This window comes from Suncus etruscus, chromosome 11 (genome assembly GCF_024139225.1).
Source record: "Suncus etruscus isolate mSunEtr1 chromosome 11, mSunEtr1.pri.cur, whole genome shotgun sequence".
Classification (NCBI taxonomy): Eukaryota; Metazoa; Chordata; class Mammalia; order Eulipotyphla; family Soricidae; genus Suncus; species Suncus etruscus.
Window position 1 is genome coordinate 28,741,917 of NC_064858.1, and position 27,493 is coordinate 28,769,409.

General features: G+C 41.8%; 1 protein-coding gene and 1 non-coding gene across 3 annotated transcripts in view; both read right to left on the bottom strand.

The window, feature by feature from the left end:
- The window catches only part of AEBP2 (AE binding protein 2), a 76,205-nt gene that overhangs the window by 12,542 nt on the left and 36,170 nt on the right, over positions 1-27,493 (bottom strand). For both annotated transcript variants that reach the window (XM_049783814.1, XM_049783815.1), the window contains exons 3-5: positions 25,376-25,483; positions 12,108-12,294; positions 6,407-6,531 (exon numbers count right to left, since the gene is read on the bottom strand). In XM_049783814.1, the coding sequence (XP_049639771.1) occupies positions 6,407-6,531; positions 12,108-12,294; positions 25,376-25,483 (420 nt within the window). The remainder of the gene's footprint in view (positions 1-6,406; positions 6,532-12,107; positions 12,295-25,375; positions 25,484-27,493) is intronic.
- On the bottom strand, positions 1,576-1,638 carry LOC126023772 (U7 small nuclear RNA). The gene has a single exon (XR_007500835.1). It is a non-coding gene; the product is annotated as a U7 small nuclear RNA (small nuclear RNA).

A 27,493-nucleotide genomic window follows, 5' to 3' on the forward strand; every position in this document is an offset into this window, starting at 1 on the left:
GGTACTCCTGGCTGTCTGCTCAGAAATAGCTCCTGGCAGGCATGGGGGACCATATGGGACACCGGGATTCGAACCAACCACCTTTGGTCCTGGATCGGCTGCTTGCAAGGCAAACGCCGCTGTACTATCTCTCTGGGCCCCAGGCTGGAGTATTTTTAAAGAACAAAATTAAGTAATACATTACTTGCTGTGTCTTGTTCGTTGGCTGGTTTTATTTTTAATAAGATATTAGTTACTTGTTCAATTTTAAAGAGTCTACTTAAACTTAAAAAGCCAATCAACAATAACATAAAATTTCACTACATCACACTATAGTAGTGTATGAAGAAACAAGCATATAATTTTCTACCTGATTCAGAAAATTAAAATTATGCTTAATAAGACAGATCACAATGGTGTTTCAGAGACCAAAGAGATAGGTCTCTCTATGGTAACAGGTAGGACCAGAGTAAGTGGTCAGCCCTGAGCACTGTTAAGTGTGAGCTAGCCCCACCAAAAATAAATCGGTAAACAAAAAAAAGGGTATTTCACAACTTCAATATTGAGAAATTAGGAGTTTCATGTTTAATAACCTAAATTCTCATATTTGCCTTACTTCAAGTTCCAGTCACACCAATATTGTTATCTTCAAAACATACTAGAAGTGAAAAACATCTGAAATCAAAATATACTGAACCCCATTTTTAAGCCGTTATTTAACTACCCTAATTCTCCTATCAAGGAGTTTGTTTTTTTTTTTGGTTTTTTTTTTTTTTGGTTTTTGGTTTTTGGGACACACCTGGCAGTGCTCAGGGGTTACTCCTGGCTATCTGCTCAGAAATAGCTCCTGGCAGGCACAGGGGACCATATGGGATGCTGGGATTTGAACCAACCACCTTAGGTCCTGGATCGGCTGCTTGCAAGGCAAATGCTGCTGTGCTATCTCTTCGGGCCCCAAGAAGATGAGTTTTAAAACCCTCAGATAGGTATGAAGAATCTAAAGCAGAATCTGTGAAGTAGTCAGATCTAAGAAGGCAGACCAGCCAGCACAGCCTACAGCTAGCTGCTCCCTGGGATTCTGCTGACCTCTTCTGGAGAAGGTGCGAAAACAATGGTTTCTATTAAGTGCGACAAATTGAGCAGTCCACACAGCACAGCACCTCACAATTTTAATTTTACTTTGCAAATTTTTCCTTTATCAGCCTATAAACTGGTTTGATCACTGGAAACTCAAGACTTCCATCACAGTGCACGGTGAACTCGCAACTAGGGGTGTTCTGTTACACTCTGAATTGTCCCAGTCAGGTCCAAGGAAGCCTGGCTCAAAACCACTCTGCTCAGGAGCATTCTTCCCCTGGCATTGCTTGTGACTTCCCTCAGCAAAAAGCCTCTCCCAAAACTAAAGTGAATAAATGAGGTGACAAGAAAAACCCATGTCATAACCCATGATCACCTGGAAGGTCAGATCACTTTTCTCTGCTTATTGGGAACATATGGGACAGAATTGTGTTCTCAAACCCAGAGATATCCACAGCCAGAAATGTTTTCTCTTCTTAGTGAACTGCTAAGTCAGAAAACATTGGGGGGGGGGGGGGGAGGGGTGCTCCCGGTAGAGACCAGAAGGCCTGCTAGACAAATTCTAAAAGAGCTGTAACACTACAGAAAACATTTTCATCTTTTTTATCATCACTGATCTCCCTTTAGTTTTACTAAATCCCGTTTTTCATCTTGTGATGAGCCTAAAGAATTACACCATATTCAACATCCCAAAGAGCTGGTACTTTAGTAATCACTATTCCCTTAAAGGTCAAGATACTGGCTTCATTATTAGACTATTGTTTTTGTCATACTATTAGTAATAGTAGTAGTAATTTTGGATTTAAGGCCCACACCTGGCAGTACTTGGGGCTTAGTCCTGGTTCTATGCTCAGGGATTACCCCAATTGGTGCTTGTGGTTAAGCTTGGTGCCTCTTTGGCTTCAGGGATCAAACCCAGGTCAGCCATATATAGGCAAGGCAAGTCAATTTACCCACTGTACCATCTCCTGGCCCTAAATGTCCTTTAAATCATTAAAAGGAACTGAGGTTCAAACCTACTTATACTTACTTAGTTCTGAGGTGAAATTATCAAGTCTAATATTTTTGTTTAATTCTGCTTTTGTTTTAGGTCTACACCTACGATGCTCAGGGAGTTACTCCTGGTTCTGTGCTCAAGAACTAACTCCTGCTGGTGCTCAGGACCATATGGAATGCTGGGGTTTGTTAAATTCAGGTTAGCCATACGAAAAGTAAGCTCCTTAGCCATTACCAGGGGTCCTCAAACTTTAAACAGGGGGCCAGTTCACTGTCCCTCAGACCACTGGAGGGTCTGACTATAGTGAAAACAAAACTTATGAACGAAGTCTTATGCACACTGCATATATCTTATTTTGCAATGAAGAAACAAAACAGATACAAATACAATATGTGGCCCGCGGGCCATAGTTTGAGGACCATTGCTATCTCTCCGAGTCTGATGATGCCATTGTTCTTTAAAATCTAAAATATTTGTGGGGACTTTAGAGGGAATGGGGAGAGTCACTCCCTTCAAGTTCAGTGGTATTCGGGAATCACGTTGCTGCTTCCCTGCATAAAAATCATATGCCCAGCCCTTTAGCCCACAGCTCCCTAGTGGCTTCCTTTCAAGGTTTGGGCCACACCCAATAGTGTTAGGGGGTATTCCTAGCTCAGTGCATGGGGGTTGCTGTGGATGCTGCCTGAGGGGGTCTGCAGTATCAGGGACCAGTCCCAGGCTCCCATGTGCCCTGGTTTGCTGAGCTGTCCCTCTCCAAGGGTCCTGATGTCTTTATTTACTAATCATAAGCTGAAATCTTCATTATTTGTACATTGTATCTCTCCCCTAAATCCAAACTTTAGTTTGGCTTTGGTTTCTGAGCACCTAGTGGTGCTTAGAGATCACTCAGACAGGTTCAAGAAAAATGGGACTCTGAGAATCTGACCCACTGTTCTATCACTTTAGCCTCAGAACACAAAATCTCAAACATGTTGATAGAATAAATGCACTAGAATCTAGAGTCTCCCAAAGTGAACTAACTCTACTGACCCTGCACAGATCAAACACCCCACCCTACATAGGTACCTAGCAAGGGTAATCTGCTTGCTCATATAAATAAGGGGGAACTAAGTTATTTCTAGAAAAGGGCAGTTAGATTACTTTTGGGCCTTCCATTAACTACGTGGGTGTGTGTGTGCATGTATGTTTTCTCATACATACATTTCCACTAAAATTAAAATATAAATTCTGAATTTGGGATATTTGTATTTCAATAAACAAAAGTGAAAAAAAAAATCTCATTTCCACATTTTTATTTCTTCCCTCCTAGGCAAATCAGGTTAACTTATTTACAATGCTATCCTCTCTACTCACTCATTAAAAATAAATTCCTGGGAAAAAAAAAAGGGGGGGGGGAGCCGGGCGGTGCGCTAGAGGTAAGGTGCCTGCCTTGCCTGCGCTAGCCTAGGACGGACCGCGGTTCGATCCCCCGGAGTCCCATATGGTCCCCCAAGCCAGGAGCGACTTCTGAGCGCATAGCCAGGAGTAACCCCTGAGTGTCAAATGGGTGTGGCCCAAAAACCAAAAAAATAAAAAAATAAATAAATTCCTGGGGCCGGCGAGGTGGCGCTAGTGGTAAGGTGTCTGCCTTGCAAGCGCTAGCCAAGGAAGGACCACAGTTTGATCCCCCAGCGTCCCATATGGTCCCCCCAATCCATTTTCTTTTCTTTTTTTTTTTTTTTTTTGTTATTACCACAGTTTGGTGTAAATGCCATGGAAGTTCCTACCAGAATCAATGAATAAGTGGGGACAGAGATCCAAAAATTCCACAACGCTATAAGATGATTACCACTAACTACCACAACCAAAGCATATCACTCCATGGTATTATAAAACTTCACCAGGCCTGGTCTTATCAGAGAAAACATGTGAGTTGGGGTTAATGGTGCTTTCAAATCCTACAGCAATCATTCACCCCCAACCCCCAAAAAAACCTACTATAGAAATACTACTCTCATCTTTAAAATAAAAACCTATTGAGGAGACCCACAGCACACACACTTTTTGTTCGAAGGCCACACCCAGAGGTGCTCAGGGGTTACTCCTGTCTGTGCTCAAGAATCAATCCTAGTGATGTTCAGGTAACTAAATGAGATCCTGGGGGTAGGACCCAGCTCAGCAGCATCAAAGCAAGAACTCTAGACTGTATTATTATTATCTCAGGCTACAGACCTTACTTGTTTTAATGTAAAATATGATCTACACCGTTACAATAACATATACACAAGTTTTTTTTAAATAAAGAATTCTTTAGGGGGCCAGAGCAACAATACAGTGAGAAGGCAATTACTTTGCAAATGACTGACTTGGATTCAATCCCTTGTTCCCCATATGATCCCGAGCATAACCAGGAGTAACCCCTGAGCGTTGCCAGGTGTGACTCAAAAACCAAAAAATAAGATAAAATAAAAGATTAAAGCCTTTAAGTCTCTTTTTTGAGGAATTAGGACAAAAGAGATAGTATAACGCCTCGATGTCGAACCTATGGCATGCGTGCCAGCGGTGTCACGCGAAGGCCTTTCAGCTGGCACTCGGGAAGGGGTCTTCTTCAATTAAGATATTCGGCGCAGGGCCTGGAGAGATAGCACAGCGGCGTTGGCCTTGCAAGCAGCCGATCCAGGACCAAAGTGGTTGGTTCGAATCCAGGTGTCCCATATGGTCCCCTGTGCCTGCCAGGAGCTATTTCTGAGCAGACAGCCAGGAGTAACCCCTGAGCAATGACAGGTGTGGCCCAAAAACCAAAAAAAAAAAAAAAAAAAAAAGATATTCGGTGCAGGGGCCGGAGAGGTAGCACGGAGGTAAGGCGTGTGCCTTTCATGCAGGAGGTCATCGGTTTGAATCCCGGCGTCCCATATAGTCCCCCGTGCCTGCCAGGAGCAATTTCTGAGCCTGGAGCCAGGAATAACAACCCCTGAGCTCTCCGGGTGTGACCCAAAAACCACACACACACACACACACACACACAAAAACCAACAAAAAACAAACAAACAACAAAAAAAAGATATTCGGCACAGCAGAAGGCGAGTGTGCCGGTGTCTGCTTTGCAGCTCACCTGTCAACAGGGCCGGGCTGGCCATTAGGAGGACTGGGCATTGTGCAGTCAGTTTGGACACTAGGGCTCAAAAAGGTTAGCCATCACTGATATAACGGGTAGGGAGCTTGCCTTGCATGAGGCCAACCTATCCCATATGACCCCCAAGCACTGCCAGGAGTAATTTCTGAGTGGACAGGAATAATCCTGAGCATTTCTGGGTGTGACCCAAACATCAAAACAATAAACCAAGGGGAGAAAAGAGAAGGGAGAGTTTGATCTAAAGTTTACTCTCCCATCTTATAGTAATCTATACAAACTTGAAGATCAGTGGGAAATACCATGGAAAAAACAATGGTGGGACCGGAGAGATAGCATGGAGATAAGGCGTTTGCCTTTCATGCAGAAGGTCATTGGTTCAAATCCTGGCATCCCATATGGTCCCGTGAAGCAGCCAGGAGCGATTTTTGACCATGGAGCCAGGAGTAACCCCTGAGCACTGCTGGGTGTGACCCAAAAACCAAAAGAAAAAAGAAAAAACAATGGTGAACTACTGATTAAAAAAACAACACAGTATATTTGTGTAATACAATCATTCATTTCTTTCTTTTCTTTTGATCAGTGTCAAAGATTAAATCCAGGGCCATATCAAATGCAAAGTCCTCAATCTACCACTGAGATGTACACCCTGACTGTACAATAATTTTACCACTTGACTGCTCTTTCTGTGCTGGGTAACAGTCAACAAACAGTTACCTACTGCCTACTGAGACAGACAGGTACAGTTCTAGATACTTATACTCTCCTTCCTAACACTTTAATTTGATGACTCATCTTATTCTCTGTTCGTCAACCTTTGATGTGTTGTGAGCAATGGAGGTAATGCAGCACATACGGAGGTGAGCTAAAAAAATTCTGATAACTGGATCTTTACAAATGAAGAATCCAAGTTAAAGAGGATATCTGTTTGTTTACTTGATAAAGCGAAGTTCTGGTTTGCAAGCGTCTCACAGCCCACATTGCCACCCACAATATTTCCAATGTCATCAAACAAAAGACTAAAACATAAGAGTAATTGGTTGGAAACATCTGCTTTATATAACAATGATGAGTATTATTGAGTATCAATAAAGCCAATGTCTGTGACTTGTTAGTCTTTCCTTAGATTTAGCATGTTCAAAAGTAGATTGTTCATGTTACAATCATGTTCTAACAAACCTACACATATATAGAGAGACTCATATGTACATACATAAAACTTGAAAAGGAAACCAAATACTTACAGTACTATGAAAAACCACACTGTGTCCCTTCCCTAAACTTTCTATATGAGCTGAGAGGTTAAAGCATATGGCTCGATGTCTTATGGCATCCAGTGTTTGTGCGTCGAAGAAATCATGCGGTCGTGCTAAAAGTCAACACAAAAGAGTAGAACATTTAGAAAAACAGCCTGCCAAACAGTCCACTTCCACACAATGTATAACAGGTTAAGAACAAACAGAAAGGGGCCAGAGAGATAGCCCAGTGGTAGGGCGTTTGCCTTGCAAGCAGCTGACCAGGACCTATGTTGGTTTGAATCCTGGCATCCCATATGATTCCCCGTGCCTGCCAGGAGCAATTGCTGAGCACAGAGCCAGGAGTAATCCCTGAGCACCGCTGGGTGTGGCCCCAAAATAAATAATAACAACAACAATAATAATAAAGAACTAACAGAAAGATTCCAATAAATAAGCATCTCTCTAAGGTTTGCTAAACAGGATGCAATGACATATTTAGTGAGTCTAAACTTGAACTCCAGCTGACAATGGTGTAAACATGAAATTCTACTTGCTCAGTGCAGGGCCAATTCTGCCCCATGGGGCATAAGTCTATCACCTTGATTTTTCATTTCTGAGAATTTCTGCTTCATGTCCTCTTCTACTATCCTCTTCTCTAAGTCCTTTCCTAGTCCTAGTCCTGCCCCTCCAGCAACCGATGAACATCTTTATCTGTGCTACACTGAGACCTCAAACTCTTCAAGGCCAAACACAAGAAAATCAGTACATTAATATTCCAATGACTATATAATCTGTTCAATTCCCAACTTGATGTTAATGGCTTTGAGAGTCACTCCTTATGGTGCTTGGAGAACCATGTGAACCATCAAACCTGGACCTCCTGCATGTAAGTGAAGTACTGTATTTGCCGGTGTATAAGACGACCCTTCAACCCATGAAAAACTTCCTAAAAGTCTTAAAAGTAAGTTACTTCTTAAAAGTAATAGGGGTGCAGATCACTCGTCCCTGAAGCTGGAACAAGTTTCAGCATGCCGTATACCAGTATATGACTCCCGACTTTTAGGAAGTTTTTCATGGGTTGAAGGGTCGTCTTATACTCCGGCAATTGCGGTATGTGCTCCAACCCACTGAGTTAGCTATCTCTCCAGCCTTAAGCACACTTTTTTTTTTAAGCTTTTTAAAATTTAATCATGTAAATTAAAGAATTACAATGTTATTCATAACTGAGTTTTCAAGTGTACAATGTTCAAACACCAATCTCTTCACCAGTGTCCACTGTACTCCACCAATGTCCTTAGTTTCCCCTCCTGCCCCCAATTAGCCTCTATAGCAGACACTTTTTTCTTTTCCCCCTATTAGGCACTGTGGTTTACAATGTTACTGAAGCACATTTCTGAATGAGAACAGAAAACTTCCTTCAGGTGGGGCTAGCGATAGTATAGCAGGTTGGGCATTTGCCTTGCCAGCATTCCACGTGATCCCCTAAGCACACGCCAGGAGTAACTCTGGACTACAGCTGAATGTATCCCCAAAACAATAATAAAAAAAACCTTCTCCAGACTCACCTGTGGATACTGGGAGAATGTGTATACCTTTTGCTCCTAGGTCTCAAACATGCTTTTCCATGGAAAGGATAAGCACTTAGAGAAGCAACAAGACACTCTAAATAATCCACTCCTAACCAAATATTCAAACAGCATAGTCATTACATTTTAGTTCAATGATCCCCCCATTACCATTTTCTGCACATCTGACCTTAGCACTACACTGTCCACTTTTAGAGTAAACAATAAACTAGAACCAGTTTTCAAATCTAAGGTGGGTTATGTAAAATCCAGTTAAGTAAAGGAAGAAAATGATTACTTGTCTATTTTCTTATCATAATATTTTCATTATTCCACTTTGATAATTTTTCTCTAATATGCAATTAGTATCACTTAAATGCATTGTTTTGGACCCAAGCAAAATTTTAAATAAAATCCTGGGTGCCCACATATTTTAATCAAAACTTTTACAAGCAGGGATTGTTTTTTATGGTTTAAAAACCAAACATTTTCTGGGTTTTTTGTTTGTGTGCTTGCTTGCTTACTTGCTTTGGAGTCACATCCAGCAGTGCTCAAGGGTTCCTTGGTAAATCAGGTTCAGCTATACACAAGACAAGCATCAATCTCACTAACACCAAACATTAATAACTTACTTCAGCACCCCAAACTCTCAGTACAAGTTATGCAGAAGATTCTATTTAATTATAGGAAACATATGCTAAAAGTATACTTAATTCAGGAGAACTTGGGTATCTAGGAAGAAAAGTAGTAAGGCATAAGTGAGGAAAAGAATGTGTGTTCTACTTTGTTTTGATCTAGGACAAAAGAAGTTAAATCATACCAAATAAAAATTTATTTATAATATGCTGTGACCAAATTAATTAAAAATGACCTTTAAGAGCTGGAGGGATAGCATGGAGATAGGTTGTTTGCCTTGCATGCAGAAGGACAGTGGTTCAAATCCTGGAATCCAATATGGTCCCCCGTGCCTGCCAGGTGCTATTTCTGAGCACAGAGCCAGGAGTAACCCTTGAGCCCAAAAACCAAAAAAAGACCTTTGTACCTATAAAGCAGTACTAATTTTGTTTTTTACAAATAGATGGATCACAATAGCAGCAACTCTATTGAAATCACATCACTACCTTAACAAGATGCACCTATGGGGAAAGTTTTGAATCTTTTCACTGTCATAAAAGTAACATCTTTCCAATGACCTAACACAAAACATGAAGAGCTTCTTACCTACCACCCACTTCTGCTCAGACTCCTACCAGTTCCCAGGCTACCTCGTCAGACTATCATCATCATACTGAACTACTGCTGCAAGTACCATCTACTTATACTTGTCATGCTCCTCGCTCCTCCTAAGCAAAGACTGGCATTCAGAACCATCTTCTGAGACTAGGCTTGCACAGTGTGGGTTACATACATAAAAAAAAGTGAAAAAATAACCAGCAAATTTAAATGATTACTGTGCATACACAGAGATGAAAACAATAAGAGCTGGAAAGAGGGTCTGTGGTCTGATGCAATCTTCGCATATGAGAGATCTAGGTTCAATCTCTGGCATGGCATAGTCCAGACTCCAAACATTACTAAGTGTGGCTCAAGACCCCAAACCAGTTAACAATGTAGTTGGAAATTTAATTATTTTGTGTTCAATACTGAATACGTAATAATTATCCTTGTGTAGCTACAAGCTACTAAATTCCAGAATTTTTCAACCTTTCACCCCTATAGAAGAATGCCAGGCTATGGATGTGGATGGGTGGTTAAACACTGCTCAAATCAACAGTCAATTAATTAAGGTAACTGGTTATTTCTGGTTTCAGTATAAAAGAAAAATAGATTCATAACCTTAATTCAAAATCCAACTATAAAAAATAAACAATATGGGCCCGGAGAGATAGCACAGTGGTGTTTGCCTTGCAAGCAGCCGATCCAGGACCAAAGGTGGTTGGTTCGAATCCTGGTGTCCCAAATGGTCCCCCGTGCCTGCCAGGAGCTATTTCTGAGCAGACAGCCAGGAGTAACCCCTGAGCACAGCAGGGTGTGACCCAAAAACCAAAAACCAAAAAAACAAACAAAACAAAAATATGGGACCAGAGCAGTTAATACAATTTGTTTGTTTTGCATGTGACTATAAGGCAGTGTGGTCCTCAAACTACAGCCCATAGGCCACATATTGTATTTGTTCCCATTTTGTTCCTTCACTTCAACATAAGATATATGCAGTGTGCATAGAAATTGGTTCACAGTTTTTGTCTTTTTTGGAGGTTTTGGCCACACCCGGCATTGCTCAGGATTTAGTCCTGGCTCTGTGCTCAGAAGTCGCTCCTGGCAGGGTTGGGGAACCATTTGGGGTGCCAGGATTCAAACCGGCATCCGTCCTGTGTTGGCGGTGCAAGTCAAATGCCTTACTGCTGTGCTATCGCTCCGGCCCCATAGTTTTTGCTTCTACTATACTATGGCCCTCCAACAGTCTGAGGGATAGTTAACTGGCCTGTTTAAAAAATTGAGGACCACTGCTATAAGGAGTTCAATCTCTAGCACCCTATATGGTCCCCCAAGCCCCACCAAAATGTGATCCCTGAGTACAGAGCAGAGGTAAGGCCCTGAGCACCTCCAAGGGAGATCCAAAAACAAACAAAAATAAATATTCTAACCAAAAGAAGCAAGAGGGTGAAAGAAAAGTATTTTTCACTTGGTATTTGTTCAATTTGTCTACTATGGTTCTGCAGAAATGGAAAATTCAATACTTAAGAAACAAGCTTTAGGGGCCGGGCGGTGGCGCTGGAGGTAAGGTACCTGCCTTGCCTGCGCTAGCCTAGGATGGACCGCGGTTCGATCCCCCGGCGTCCCATATGGTCCCCCAAGAAGCCAGGAGCAACTTCTGAGCGCATAGCCAGGAGTAACCCCTGAGCATCACAGGGTGTGGCCCAAAAACCAAAAAAAAAAAAAAAAAAAAAAAAAAAGAAACAAGCTTTATTCATTGTATTAGTTTCTGCATTTCCCATGGCCTTTAGACCATGATTACAAACATGTTTGCAGTTGGGTTTCAGTTATAAAAAAAAGAATACTCTTCAGGAGACTCCCTTTAGCTAACAACTTCATACAATCCTGCTTCCTTCTTCATTAAATTCGGGATGAATTTAATTATTTAGCGGCTGGTACTAAAATTCAGCACAATGGCAAACTCAGTTTCTCAGTCAACTACTCCTCCCAATGTTTATAGTCTTATCTATTAGTGCTCTATTCTAACAAGCTAAAATCTCTTCACCTGGTAATTAAGCACAAAGACATTGTGAATGTGTTATATGCTGCCCACACACAACTTTAGAATAGACAGGCTACTCAGTTTTAACTGTTTTATACCAGTGTAATATATTCAAACTTCCCCAAACATAGCTAGGAAGACCAAATTTATTCTAAAGCTCCTTCACTGATGATGGATATCAACTCTAATTTTATTACAGAATTCTCTCACTGATACACAGATCCCCTGCTTATTACAAGAATACAAACCAATAAACTAAGTTGGGGCCAGAGTGGTGGCAGCACAGGTGGTAGGACATTTGCCTTGCACGCGCTAACCTAGGACAGACCCCGACTCAATCCCCCAGCATTCCATATCGTCTCCCAAGCCAGGGGCAATTTCTGAGCTGACAAAGCCAGGAGTAACCCCTAAGCATAACCAGGTGTGGCCCAAAAAACAAAATTGAACAACTAAAAATAGATTTGGGTTTAGTCTCTGCTGCCCAAAGTACAACCTGCAATATGTTCTCTTCCCTCTCCCTTCACTTCTTTTATTGTACTTGACTTCAAACAAAAAAAAAGATTAAAATAATATATAGAGAGAAGACTGGAGCAACAGCACAGTGGGTAGTAGGGCCTGCCTTGTACATGACCTACCAGGTTGATCCCTGGTATCTCTGTATGAAATTTTTTTTTACTACTGTACTTTCATCATCACAACTTATGATTTTGGTCTTCCTTGGTATCTCATATGGTTTCTCAAGAAGAATTTCTGAGGAAGTGCTATGAATAAGCCCAGAACATTGCTAGATATGCCCCTCAACCTCCAAAGAGATTTTTTTCAGAACATAAAGATATAAACAAAAGCCATCTAACACATTAAGATTTGCAGTGAATCAAGCACTTACGTAATGAGCGTCGTCGTTTGTTCTTTAATTTCCTCCTTTTGTTCATTCCAGCTTTAGAAGGAGATTCCTCTTTGGCCTTTGGTTGGCTAGAAACTTTTGAGGAGTTTTGCTGACTGAAGTGTGTGGGCACGTGGCGGGCAAGCCCTCCCTGAGACGCAAAGCTGGCATTACAGCCGCCAACGACACACTAGAGGAAAAGGAAAATGCACGTTAGGGGTGCTAACCCAGTGAATAGGAAGAGGGGAGAGAACACAAGCACACTGTCTCCTGAAGGCCACTCCCTGTGACAGGCACCAGACACTACTTAAAATGGAAGATTCTCTGAGTTGAGAATAGGGACAGGGAGCGCTGAAGGGCAGCACCCAGGAAGAGAGCTATGAGAATGAGGCCATATATGCAACAGGAACGTTGTACAACAATATAGGTCAGAATTTCTCAATAGGATATTCCGGGGTGAAAATCTGAAGGAAAAAATCATGTAAAGGGTGGGGTGGGGGACATTGCATGAGACTTGGTCATGGAAAGAAGGTCAAAAAGGATCAGTCAGGAAAAAGCAGAGAAACAGTGGTTTAAATCTTTCTGCCTTCATGCTGTCCATTTCCCTTTTTAAAAAGTTTTATTTTTATTAAGATGGTATGCTTACAGAGTTATTTATAATAAACTTTTTTCAGACTTAAAATGTTCCTACAACAACCCCTCCACCAATATCCCTAGGTTCCCTCATATACCTGGTCCTCCAAGCCTGGACCCTTGGTAGAAATATAATAAATTTATTTCATATAACTTGCTCCAACAAAACTTAAAAAGAATAGTAAATAGAATTATCAGAAATCAATGAAAGCCAAATTGTAGTGACTGATATATTATTTTAACCTATGTAAATAAAAGAAATTCAAATTATTTAATAACGTTTTAATCATAATAAAACAATAATTTAATATAATATGCTACCTATTTCATTTACATAACTAAGTTTTCAATTCTAGCATCTGAAATATTCAACACTAATTTTATTTTGTACTTAGATCTTATTGTGATCATTTCAGGTCTTTCCTGTCATAACTAAGACACTTTTACATTTTTTTCCTTAGTTTTTGGTTTGGGGGCCACAGCCAGCAATGCTCAGAGGTTACTACTGGCTCTGCACTCAGAAATCGCCCCTGGCCTGGTCCATCCGGAGTTAGCCATGTGCAAGGCAAACTCCCTACTGCTGTGCTATTGCTTCAGCCCCAAATAAGACTTTTTAGGTGCTGGAGCAGTGGCACTAGAGGTAAGTCGTCTGCCTTGTAAGCGCTAGCCTAGGACGGACCGTGGTTCAATCCCCCGATGTCCCATATGGTCCCCTCCCCACCCCAAGCGATTTCTGAATGCATAACCAGGAGTAACCCTAAGCGTCAACAGGTGTGCCCCCCCAAAAGACTTTTTAAATTCTGTGTTAATACATTTTAGAGTTTCCAGAAAACAGGAAAAACCTACAAATGTAAAATTTATTTTAAAAAATTCAATTGGGAAAATGATAAGACCTATAAAAGTATAGTCATTTTAGCCAAAGAAAAATTATTAATAGAGTTTTGTATCAGAAAATGGATAAATTGGGGCCACAGTAATAGTACAGTGGGTAGGGCATTTGCCTTGCATGTGACTGACCCAGGTTCGATCATCCCTATGGTCCCCTGAATGTGCTAGGTGTGATTTCTGAATGCAGAGCCAGGAGAAATCCTGAGCACCGCCAGGGACGGCCCAAAAACCCAAACACCCCCCCCAAAAAAAGAGTATATAATACTATTTATATAATAAATATACTATTAATATAAAGATCATATAAAGTAATAGATTATAATTTTAAAAAATCTCTGGGTATTTAAAAACTAATCAGACATAGATAAATATGTTAGTAAATTATTAAAAACAAAATTCCTTAGCAAGCTAGAATTAAATACTTTTTTCCCCTGAAAAAAAATTTGAACTGGTAAACGCGACTGTCATGACAATGTATGGTATCAACTACAAGATTCACAGATAAGGCTCATCCTGTGATGGAAAACTGAATTTCTCTTTACAAGCTGTTCTTATCCTCCCCCACCAACACACACAGAAGTGCCCAGCGCAACAGTGTTCCTAAGCCTGGGTGCCACCCCATCAACTAAAAAACGTCCTCTAAACACAGCCGTGCCTGGGAGCATACCTTAGAGTCAATTCAATTGGTGAGTGCAACTCAGGTAATGAGATGTGGGTGTATCCACCTTATATAGCCAAGAACTAACTCCTAATTGTTAACTGCGTACACATATAGCAAGATTCTTTCCATTCTTCAGCAAAAAAAAGTGTTTACTTCTTTTTCTGTGAGGAAGAAAAATCATTCAGGCTTTTTAGCAACATGATAGTCTTTGCTGTAGTCAGACTATCCCATCTAGGGCTAGAGCAATTATACAGTGGGTAGGCACTTGGTTTGGAGGAAACCCCGAAGTATCACTGAGTGTGCCCCCCACCCCCAATTTATTCCAAGAAGGAGCAGTATGAAAATTCAAGATCCTTTAGGTTCAATCCCTGGTGTCAAATGTCTCCTACCCAAGTAAACATGAGTAGGCCAACTGCCAAAAATAATTAGGTGACCACTATACAAAAAATGACAACAACAAAACTTCCTAGGGCTTCAGAAAGAGTACAGCTGTAAGGTGCTTTGCCTTGCACAAAAGTGGCCCCAATTCAATTATCAGCACCAGCCCCCTAGCCCTCTAGGAGAAGACAGCCAGGAGTAAAGCCCCAGGCAGTCAAGTGTGTCAAAAACCAAAATAAATTAAAAAAAAAATTTTAATAGCAATTAGAGGGACTGGAGCGATAGCACAGAGGTAGGATGTTTGCCTTCTAAGCAGCCGACTGTAGATGAACCCGGGTTCAATTCTCCACGCTCCATATGGTCCCCCTAGCCTGCCTGGGGAGATTTCTGAGTACAGAGCCAGAAGTAACCTCTGAGAGCTATCAGGAGTGTAATGATTTTTAAAAGAGAAAAAATAAAATAGCGATTGGCACGATAGTAGAGAAGATATGATATTTTGCCTTGCACAAGGCCTGCCCAGATTCAATTCCAAGCACCTCAAATGGTCCCCTGAGCACAGAACCAAGGATGATTCCTGAGCATCACTGGGTATTGCGTTCACACTCAAAAAAAAAAAAAACATGTTCAGGTTAAGGGACATGAAAGCTTCAAATACATAAAATGGCAATGAAGAATGAAAAAAATGTTTAAGAGCTTGTATTAATTACAGAGAGTTCTGTAAAGCAAGTCACGCCACCTCCAATAACCATATCTCCCCTCCCCAAACTCATGATTTTTAAATGATCATCCACGGTGTGTAGTTGACTAAATAGAATACTTTCCCAGTAGGTGAGTACCACATCACCATAATGCCCATTTGAAATGCCTTGCAACTTTGAAATTATACCTCATTAAAGCAGGGGTAAAAGCAAAAGATTTATCAATTATCAATATAACCTTCATTATTAAGGAGGCCACAGGGGAAATAATTTCATCACCCACTACAGTGAATGATGTAAGACAATGAATTAATATCAGTTCTCTGTATCCTAAAAGAAATGACCAGAATTTGCTAGCATGCACAACTAAAAAGCAACCTCTATCAGGAAGGTCATAATAGTTGTAAAACTTTACTTGATTGGGGCCAGAGACAGGGGACAGCGGGAAGTGTCTACCTTTCACTGGTTCCACCCAGATTCCACCTCTAAGCGTCCTACTTGGTGCCCTGAGCCCTCTAGGAGTGATCCCCGAGTTCAGAGCCAGGAGTAAGCCTTTGAGCACTGACAGGTGTGGCACGAAAACCAAAAAATAAAGAAACACTTGATTTGATAAAATATAATTTTTCTTCGTCAGCAACTTACACCAGGTCCTATTTTTCTTTTTAATTCCTAAAAAGAAGGGCTTATTTCAAGGCCAGAGAGATAATACAGTAGGTAGGGCACTTGCCTTGCACACAGCCCATCTGGGTTCGATCTTCAGCATCCCATATGCCCCCCAATCCAGCACTGCAAGGAATAATTCCTGAGTGCAGAGTGAGGAGGAAGCCCTGAGTACCACCAGGTGTATCCCTCCCCCCCAAAAAAAATTATTTTACATTGATTTAAAAATTTTTTTCCAGGGGCCGGAGAGATAGCAATGAGGTAAGGCATTTGCCTTTCATGCAGGAGGTCATCAGTTCGAATCCCGGCGTCCCATATGGGTCCCCTGTGCCTGCCAGGAGCAATTTCTGAGCCTGGAGCCAGGAATAACTCCTGGGAGCCAGGAATAACTCCTGAGCACTACCAGGTGTGACTCAAAAACCACACAAAAAAAAAAAAAATCCAAAACTATCACAATTTATTCCAATGATGTTATGAACGACTGTTCATGGGTTGAATTAGAGAAGACTAGTTGCTATGGGGAAAAGTTATGATGAATTCATCAAGATTGATGACTATATAGTCAGTCCTAATCTGAACACTCTCAAACCCCATAGGATTTCTACAATTGCAAACAATGCCAAGCTCTATATGTTCTAGGTTTTTTCCTAGACATGCCACACCTGAGAGTCTAGTTTATAAAAAAGGCACAATAAATGATTAAAATAAAAACATGAAAACAAACACTATTAAACTTACTCAAATAGGATCTACTCTATAAAGTGCTTACAGAATGTGCTGTTTGGGGCCAATGTCAAGCACACATAATTAAAACTATTTAAAAATGAAACCTCAGGAAGTGAAATTAGCAGGTAAGGGGGTAGACAGTAAATACTGTGATTCAAAGGAAACAGAAATACTAGAACAGGGAAATATGTGTGTTGAAATGAAGTACAATTATTGAGAGTATCTAAAAAGTTCAATTACCTAATTTCTTTGAGGGGGGCTTGGGTCACAATCCGGAGCGCTCGGGGGTTACTCCTGGAGATTCGCTCAGAAATCGCTCCTGGCAGGCTCGGGGGACCATACAGGATGCCGGGATTCGAACCACCGTCCTTCTGCATGCAAGGCAAACACCCCACCTCCATGCTATCTCTCTAGCACCCCCCAATTACTAACTTATAAATTTCTAACTTATAAATCACTTGACTTACTTATATGAGGCAAACCTTGGTTAAATATACCCAGCACCCCAGAGCATGCTTTTTAGTTGTGCATGCTAGCAAATTCTGATAAAAACTGTGGTTTATGGGCTGGAACGATAGCACAGCAGTAGGACATTTGCCTTGCACGCAAATGAGCTCCTCCAGGAGTGATCTCTAAGCACAGAATCAAGAATAAGCCCTGGGCCGGGCGGCATTTGCATTGCAAGCAGCTGATCCAGGACCAAAGGTAGTTGATTCAAATCCCGGTGTCCCATATGGTCCCCCGTGGGGGGGACTACCAGGAGCTATTTCTGAGCAGGCAGCCAGGAGTAACCCCTGAGCAATGCCGGGTTTGGCCCAAAAAAACCCAAAAATAGGGGCTGAAGTTGACAGCACAGTGGGAGTCTTTGACTTGCATGTGGCCGACCCAGGTTCCTATGTCTATATATGTCCCCTTTCCTTACTCACTATTCAAGCTTTACCCTAAAGAATAATCTGCCAAGATCTTTCAGTAAAGAGACTACCGTATTTTCCAGCATATAAGACGACTTTTAAAACAAAAAAAGTCAAGCGAAAATCGGGGGTCGTCTTATATGACAAGTATGAGTATATTCCGAACAATGTTTCAATATGCCGCTAAATGATAATTGTCTGAATATTGCCACAAAACGAATTTTCCAACTCGATCCTGCACCAATCACTGCAAGGCTTCTTGGACTGCCTCTCTAACTCAGCCAATCCAAGCAGGCTTTTTATGCATGCAAATTAGACAATGTTCTGGACCCCTGTCAAAAGCCTGCTCAGATTGACCAGAATCAGAGAGGAAGTCTATTACAGGATAACCTTTGGACCTTTGCTTGTTGTGACTGGCTCACTGTGGTATATACAGTTGCAAGTACAGGAACGTTCTGTCCGATACAGCGAATATAGGCCTAAACCTATGTTTTAACTGCAAAATTAGGGGGTCGTCTTATACACCGGCAAATACGGTACATCTGGAAAACAGAAATGGTGGAAAGAGCTGCAGCACATATTTTGTGTACAGGAACTCCAGATTCAATCTCCTATACCAAAGGATCCCCATAATACTGCCAGTAGTGTCCCCACTAATCACTGAGCTGAGTATGGTCCCCAAAATATTATCAGCATAGTACCCTAAGAAATTTAAAAAATGCAGGGCCGGAGAGACAGCATGGAGGTAAGGCGTTTATCTTGCATGCAGAAGGACGGTGGTTCAAATCTCAGGATCCCATATTGTCCCCCAAGCCTGCCAGGAGCGATTTCTGAGCAGAGAGCCAGAAGTAAGCCCTGAGCGCTGCCAGGTGTGCCACAAAATCAAAAACAAAAACAAAAGAAATTTTTAAATTGCATAGGATGGGGGCGGGGTGGGGGTGGCCAGAACAATAGCACAGGAGTAGGGCGTTTGCCTTGCATATGGCTGCCCCAGGACAGACTGCGGTTCAATCCCCAGGCATCCCATATGGTCCCCAAGACAGGAGCACATAGCATTTCTGAGCACAGAGCCAGGAGTAACCACTGAGGGTCACTGGGTGTGGCCCAAAAATCAAAAGAAAATTTCAGAGGAGCAACAGTATAGTAGTAGGGAGCTTGTATGTGGTCAACCCAGCTTGATTCCCCAGCATCCCATTTGGCTCCCCAAACGCCCCTGAGCTTCACTGGGTATGGTGCTTAGCCCCCAAAAGCATCAACAGGTTTGAATCAAGTATTTCAAGTACAAATCATTTTTATAAGTGAGTAAAATCAAATACTTTGAGGGAGAAGTTTAAAACATTACAAAAATCAAACAGAAAAGGCTATCCTAGGGCAATTATTGTCAGACTAACAGTAAGAGATCAAGGCAATCTAAAGGCCATATAGCATACGCCTATCACACGAACTGCCCTGTGTAAATCAGAGTGGATAGTTCAAGATGGAAGCCTTCCATCTGCCCCTAATTGTCCATGTCCTCAAAACTATTCACTCTCCACTTGTCTAAGTTTCTTCATATACAAAATAATGGCAACCACCAGAATAACCTAACCTAACACTTTAAAGAATAAGTCAATATACCTAATGCAGTCAAGCATGGCTGCAGCATGCCTATTCTTGAGCCTGCCCACTGTGCTCATTATACAACCAGCACTACAACAGCCAGCATGAGAAACATTTGCAGTTTATGGCTTTTACATTTTATTGCTAGTCTTAGCTAAGGTCTGAAATAATATTTTCAAATTGGTACTTACAAGGCTGGGGAGAGAACTCAAAGGACTAATGCCCATGATTTGCATGCAGGCCCAGGTTCAACACTGGTATTGAACAGCCCTGAAAATTGCCAGGAAATACCCATCTAAGCACTGAGCCTGGAGAAGCCCCCTAGCACTGTCAAAAACAAAAATAAACAAAATGCCAACATAAAGCATCCTCTTCATATAGTTCTTACAATGACCACTCATTCTTGTATTTTTCTGAAAAGCATGCATTTTCTGTTAACTAGTTTTGGTGGCTGAACAATTCTGTGAACAAATATGTAAAGTATAACCTAAATACATATGCATAGTTGCCCTGACTATTCTCCCCTCACCTTAAAGCAAACTCCTAGCTTTTCTGTAAGACTTCCTCCTCATCTTTGTAGCTTGAGAGAAGGCAAAGCATTTTTAAGCAAAAAAAAAAAAAAAAAAAAAAACAAAACAAAACAAAAAAAAACAAGGACTAATCACAAATTGACAGGACTAGAATATCGTTCATCAATATAGCAGAGGCCTCACATGTGGGTGTCCCTCAGTGTGATCCTAGGCATAGTGATTCTGCCTCCAGAAGTTGTGAATTGAAGTTCAATGAAATTAAAACCCCTGCTTCAAAGAGCCTACTAGGAAAGGTACAAAGGATAACCAGACAAAAATTTTAAATACAGATATCTAACAAAAAGACTTGAGTAAAAGATATGCTGACATTTACATAATAATAAAAGATAAATCACTTAAAGCAACAGACAAAGGCTGGAACAGACACAGGCAACCCAAACAGGATATTCAAACAGCCATAAGCACATGGAGACATGTTCAACCTCATTACTCACCAGGAGAATAAAAATTAAATCACAATGCGACACTTCCATATAGCACTACTGGGTTAGAACAGCACCAACCATGCTGTGCGCTGCCAGGAATGACCACCGAAATAACAAAGATAAAACACAAGACCTCATTTTGCCAAAAATACTCTTCATCAGGTGAGTGATTGCATGGTATAAATGTATATAAATCTGAACTGAGGAAGACTTACCTGTGCTTTATTTTATTACACCTCAAGTGTCATATCTAGAACTTTTTCAAGAAAATAAAGAGACTTTTAATTTCTTCACCTTCACTCTGTCCAGTTTATTCCCACTCACCCACGGGACTCTTTCTTCTCCTACTCAGAGTAAATCAAATTAATCTCTAATCTATGTTTTCACAGAACATGTTCTAAAGGTCACTACTAATGCACTTGGAACATTTCATTAAATAAATCTCCTTATATCTACATAAAGCTAAATAAAGAATGTGTAGTCCTTTGAAGAACTGCCTGTCTTACCTCACCTTCCTTCCAAAATGGTGAGCACAACACCAAGTGCCCTAACATCAAAAGATTTCTTATCCAGGGGAAAAGCTCAAAGGGATGCAGAAAGGCCCAGTGTTCCCCATCGACCTTCTCCACAGCATTACCAGTTACAGCCCCCAGCACTGAGAGAGAGAGAGAGACAGGCAGGCAGGCAGGCATGAACGCATGCACGCATAAACACACACAATTTTAGATTTCTCATGACTTTCTGAACAATGTATCACTATTTCATTTTTTTCTCTTCTCCGCAGAAATCATCAACAATTTCTCAGAAGATTAGGGAAAGAAACCCATTTGTACAGGATTTAAAATTAACATGCATCATGATAATCAAGCAGAGGTGTAACTGCTGCAGTCAAATTCGTGAAAAAAAAAATTAATGATAATACAATGAGAAGCAAAACTAGTCTTATACCCAAACAAGTATAGTAAATCTCTTCCATCTTTTGAGCACACACAAACACTATCCTAGTCTAGAAGGCAAGTAGCAGTACCAAGTCAGAGCTCACACTCATAGGTTGGGGGGGAGGTTTGGAAGAGAGAAGTTAAGTGATAGAGCACATGCTTTGCAATGATCAAAGCCTTAAGCCCAAACCCAAACATCCTGCAGTCCTGATGGTCCAGTTCTAAAATGCACACATGGGCCACAGCAGGTAGGGCATTGGCTTTGCCATATGGTCTCCAAAGCCTGCTAGGAGTACCAATAATTCTGAGTGCAGAGCTAGGAATTACCCCTGGGTGGTGCTGGATATGGCCCAACCCAACAAACAAACAAACAAACAGACAAATTAAATGCATGGCTGGAAGTACTGAAGTGCCAGCAGCTTACAACTTGCTTTGTAAGCCTGAGTTCATGCTTAAATCCCAGTGTTGCCACATATACTGCCTCACAACTCCACAATCCCAAGACAAGATTTCCAGCCTGGAATGTAAAAACACCATCAATAGGAGTAAACCCCATAAAACCCTATAAAACCATGGGGTTTTATAAATTCACTTCTGGAAAGCAATCGTGTGAGTACTGCAGCTCAGCAAGCCTCACAACCAGAACCACAAACCTTCACCAGAGTAGGACGCTTGGTGAGTACATCTGCAAACCTGCCACTGAACAAACCAGGTATATATGGGACCACTGGGTACAACGGACATCTTCAGCTGACACAAAAGGGGAAAGGCATGGGGCTGGAGCAACAGCACAATGGGATGGGTGCTCACCTTGCATGTGGCCGACCAGGTTAGAACTCTAGTATCAGATAATGATCCCCCAAGCCCACCAGGAGTGAGCCATGAACTCAACCAAGTATGGCCCTGGGGAAAAAATATCGTCAAAAAAAAAAAAAAGGCTAAGGATTTAAAAACACAATTAACATAATTACTCATTCTATAAATCAGTTTAAAGAGAAAAATCAAAAAGTCTTGACATTCTGGAGGCTTAAGGATAAGGCAGACATTTTAAGCTGTAAATTAGAGCACAGTCCAAAGAGAGGACAATTTTATTCCATTTATCAAAATCACCAATGGTGGGACCAGAGCTATAGCACAGCAGATATTTGCCTTGCACGTAACCCAGGTTCAAACCTCTGTCTCCCATATGGCCCCTCGAACCTGCCAGGAGTAATTTCTAATCAGCCTTGTGCACGGGTAATCCAAATTCAATCCCTGGCATCCCATACAGTGCCCCAAGCCTGCCTGGAGTAATTTCTAAGCATAAAGACAGGGAAAAAACCTTGACCACTGCGGGGTGTGGCCTCAAAACAAAACAAAACTAATGCTAAAGTGGCCTCTGCTCTACTTGAGGGTAAAGTGGGGGGTGGGGGGTGTTGTTGGGTCATACCAGGAGGTGCTCAGGGGTTCCTAGCTCTGCATTCAGAAATCACTCATGGCAGGCCTGGGGGACTATATGGGATGCGGGGATTTGAACCACCGCCTGTCCTGGATTGGCTGTGCCTGTCCTGAATTGGCTGTGTTCAAGGCAAATGCCCTACAACTGTGCTATTTCTCCAGCCCCCACTTGCACGTAACATTTTATGGAATTTTCCCCCAAAAAGAACTCATGTGCCTTGGTTAAATAAATGCTAGCATTGTAGCCCCTGGGACATACACTGGTTCCATTCCCAGTATCCCTTATGGTCCCCTAAACCTGACAGGAGCAATTTTTTTTGTGGGGGGGGGCTCTTAGGTCACACCCGGCAGCGGTCAGGGGTTACTCCTGGCTCTACGCTCAGAAATAGCTCCTGGCAGGCTCAGGGGACCATATGGGATGCCGGCATTTGAACCACCGTCCTTCTGTATGCAAGGCAAATGTGCTACCTCCATGCTATCTCTCCAGCCCAACAGCAGCGATTTCTGAGCCCAAAGCCAGGAGTAACCAGTGAATGCCGGCGGGCGTGGCCCCAAAAGCCAAAATTAAAAAAATAAATTGCTAGAAGAACACAATGCTAATGGGACACAATGATACTGATTGGGGGGGAGAGGAGGAGCCAGTAGAGGAGGACAGTCAGTGTCTGGAGATAGCCCAGCAGTAGAGAACTTGAACTTGAATGTAGCCACGAACTGCATCCTGAGCAGCAGCACTACCATGTGTGGGCCCTCATGTCCAGCAGGAACCATGACCAATTATGTGTGCAACCCCAGGCACTCTCAACGAAGAGAATGACACAGAAAAAGAAAACATTGATCAGGATCTGAATGATAGTACAGTTGTAAGGCATTTGCCTTGCATGAAGCATCCCTTACGGTTCCCTGAGCACCTCTAGGAGCTATTCCTAAGGAAAGAGACAGAAGTAAACCCAAAGTATTGCCAGGTGTGGCCCAAAAGTAAAAGCAAACAAAACAAAACAAATAAAACACCCACAGCAGGAGAATATTGTCTACAAATCCCTGTAAAGACAGTTCTAACTGGAGCGGTAGTACAGCAAGTAGGATGTCTGCCTTGCACACAGCCCACCCTAGTTTGATCCTTGGCATCACATATAGTCCTCCTAAGATTGTCAGGAGTCATGAGTAACCCAACCACTGTCGAGGAGAGGAATGGAAGGAGGGAGTGTGTGCAATAGAGCAAGAGTGAGAGAGCAAGAGAGAGAGAAGAGAGCTTTCTAGTATAAAAAGGTACAGGTGCATGTACAAGTGTGAGCAGAAAGAGAAACAGTACAGGACATATGGAATCTCTGGACTGTAAATTTATTTTTTTGGTTTTGGGCCACACCCAGCAGTGCTCAGGGGTTACTGCTAGCTATCTGCTCAGAAATAGCTCCTAGCTATTTCTGGCACGCTGGGATTCGAATCAACCACCTTAGGTCCTGGGTTGGCTGCTTGCAAGGAAAACATTGCTGTGCTATCTCTCCGGCCCCTGGACTGTAATATTTTAGTCTAAAATGAAGAGTGCATTAAAGAAAGGTATAAGCGGGGCCGGCGTGGTGGCGCTAGAGGTAAGGTGTCTGCCTTGCCAGCGCTAGCCTAGGACAAACCACAGTTCGATCCTCCGGTGTCCCATATGGTCCCCTAAGCCAGAAGTGACTTCTGAGCGCATAGCCAGGAGTGTCACCGGGTGTGGCCCAAAAGCCGAAAGAAAAAAAAAAAGGAAAGGTATAGGCAGTACATGAGCTAAAATTTTATGTAACAGGGGCCAGAGAGATATCATGGAGATAAAGCGTGCATTAAAGAAAGGTATAGGCGGGGCCGGCGCGGTGGCGCTAGAGTAAGGTGTTTGCCTTGCCAGCACTAGCCTAGGACGAACCACGGTTCGAGCCTGCCAGGAGCGATTTCTGAGCGTAGAGCCAGAAGTAAACCCTGAGCGCTGCCGGGTGTAACCCAAAAACAACAATAATAATAATAATGATAATAATAATAAATTTTATGTAACAAAGGAGAGAAAATAATTCTTAGATATTTGTCTACAAATATTTTTTTTTTACAAAAAAAACTCAAAAGAATTTCCCAGAAGTAATGGTGCTTAGGGCAAAGGGAAATAAGGAAACAAAAACAGAAATAAATTTTTTCCAATGTAAATTATTTCTATTTTTTTTTACCTTGTTAACAAATTTATAAAAAAAAAAAAAAGGTAAGTGACTTCCTTTCCTGTTGTAGCTATTGTGGAGGCCATCTCGCTGTTATGGGGGCAACCATTCAGGTAGAGCTGAGAAAGGAGGTAAACAGCTATCCTTGGCCTCAGAGGAAGGCATGTGGCTCTACTACCACTCAACCATAGCCTCAACTAAGGTGACTTCTGAAAACAAGTGCAGGAATGGGAGTGCACACACACACACACACACACACACACACACACGCACACGCACACGCACACACACGCACACACACACGCTTAATCTACAACATTATATGCCCTCCCAAGCACTGTCCGCTATCCTTCTAGTGGCCTCCAGCACCCCTCCCCCAAACAAAAGGCTTGATCCCCGACACCTCGTGAGCTCCCAAGTACTCTCAGGAGCAATCTCTTGCAAAGAGACATGAGCACCTCCTAGGACCACTGGGACTGGCCAAAGAACAAAGGGACTGAAGCAGAATAGTGGGAAGAAAGGAATTGACTTCAGCTGAAGTTCACAGCCTTACCTTAAAAGGTTTGTCTCCACTGTGGGTCAGCATGTGCCTCTGTAACCAACTCTGACTGGTGGATGGAGTGTTATAGACTTTACAACCTTTCCATAAGCAAACAAACACCTGTTAAAAGAAGAGTCATAACACTTATCACTTATCCACAAAGACCATAAGAATACAATGTAAGACTTTTCACAAGAGCCCTTTAAAATTTAAACATGAGCCAACCAAAACATTTCCTCTATTGAACCTACTGAACTTTCAGCGAGATGCAAGCTGGCCACTCCCCTCCTACACATGTAGCCCCTGTCAATTCTTGACTAAAGAAGCCCCTTGACAGAGAGCCATTCAGAGGGAAGTCGACAAAATACTGACTATATTCTCTAGGAATGGGACTGTGGGCCTTTGTCTATATTCTCTATCCACTGCAAGAGGAAACAAGTGTGTATTAATTCCAAGGACCCACGAAGCTCTAAATGTAGAAATATGTCACAGAAGTCTAGTGTGAGGCCAGAAAAATGGCTTACAGACTCCTGAAGCACATGCCTGGCCTGCATAGGCCACGGTGCCAAAGTGTCTCCTGAGTCACACTGGGGTGGCCCACACCTCATACAAGAGTATTGCGGGGCGTGGCCCTGGGGGATCCTGAGCAGTGCTTTAGACCCTCACCTAAAAAGATTTAATATTAATTAGTACTAATCATTTGTCATGAAATAGGTAAAGCAATTATGTTACCAAATTATAATTTTTATTTCCTTAACTAAAAAAAGATCTAATTAGTGCTGATCATTTGTTATAAAATAGATAAAGCAATTAAACTGCCAAATTACAATTTTTTATTTCCTATTCTCATTGGCATACTAATAGTGTTTCATTCATTAAAAGTATCTAATTACCTTATGAAGCAAAATGTAACGTGAAATGTTAAATCAATATAGATACAAAACCGAGGAGCATGAACAACTCTCATCCTAACAGCTCCACATTATTGAGTTGAGGCAGCTGACTGGGATGGGAAGGTAACAATCTAACAACCAACAATGAAATATCCCCTCCTCCTATTAATAATGTCAGTTTTCTGACTGGATGCATGTCAAATTTAGCAGTGACAAGAGCTCCCCAATACCTGTGCAAGATGACTCTACTACAATTACCTGAGTCAGAAAACCCTCCTATCCTTTCCTAAACTGAGAACAATTATAGGACAGGGGAAAGAGTGCAAAGGGCGAGGCCCCATGCTTTGCATGAAATGGGAAGCCCAACAAAACGCACAAAAACTGCGCAAGGTGACCCTTACGCTCCAACCCTCCATCTTAAAAGGAACTATCCTGAAAAGAATCCTACTTTGTGAAAATTAAACAAAAATTCACATGATAAAGAAAACATGCACTAAAATAAGTTTAAGATAAATTTTTTGTCAAGTCAGAATATTTAGCAGTCTAAAATAACTGATTTTTTTTTTTTTTTTTTGGTTTTTGGTTTTTGGTTTTTGGGTCTCACCCGGCAGTGCTCAGGGGTTACTCCTGGCTCCATGCTCAGAAATTGCTCCTGGCAAGCACCATATGGGATGCCGGGATTCGAACCGATGACCTTCTGCATGAAAGGGAAACGCCTTACCTCCATGCTATCTCTCCGGCCCAACTTTGATTTTTTTACTCAAAATCAAAGCATATAAGGAAAGGGCTGAAGACATAGTATAGCACGTAAGGCGTTTGCCTGTGGCTGACCTGGGTTTCTGGCAATTTATATGGACCCATCAATACTGCCAGGAGTAATTTCCTCAGTGTAGAGCCAGGATTACATCCTGAGCATCACTAGTGTGTCCGATCCCACACACACAGACAAATTATTTTATAATTAGAAGTAGGTCTAAATGCAACACTTGCCCTACTGTCTGGACATGACTATTCAGTAAAAGTTAACATGCATCTTCATTACACAACACATTTGATTTCTTTTAATTAAGCAGATGCAGAAGTTCTAACATTTTCTCCATACTTAAAATTCCTGTTCTTACCATGTATTTAATCCTTACATTTCCAGAAAAGCTCCTTTTTATTTTTGATTTTCCCAACCACACCGAGCAGTACTTAGGGGCTGTTCCCAGCACAGCCTCACATGTACAGCTAGAGC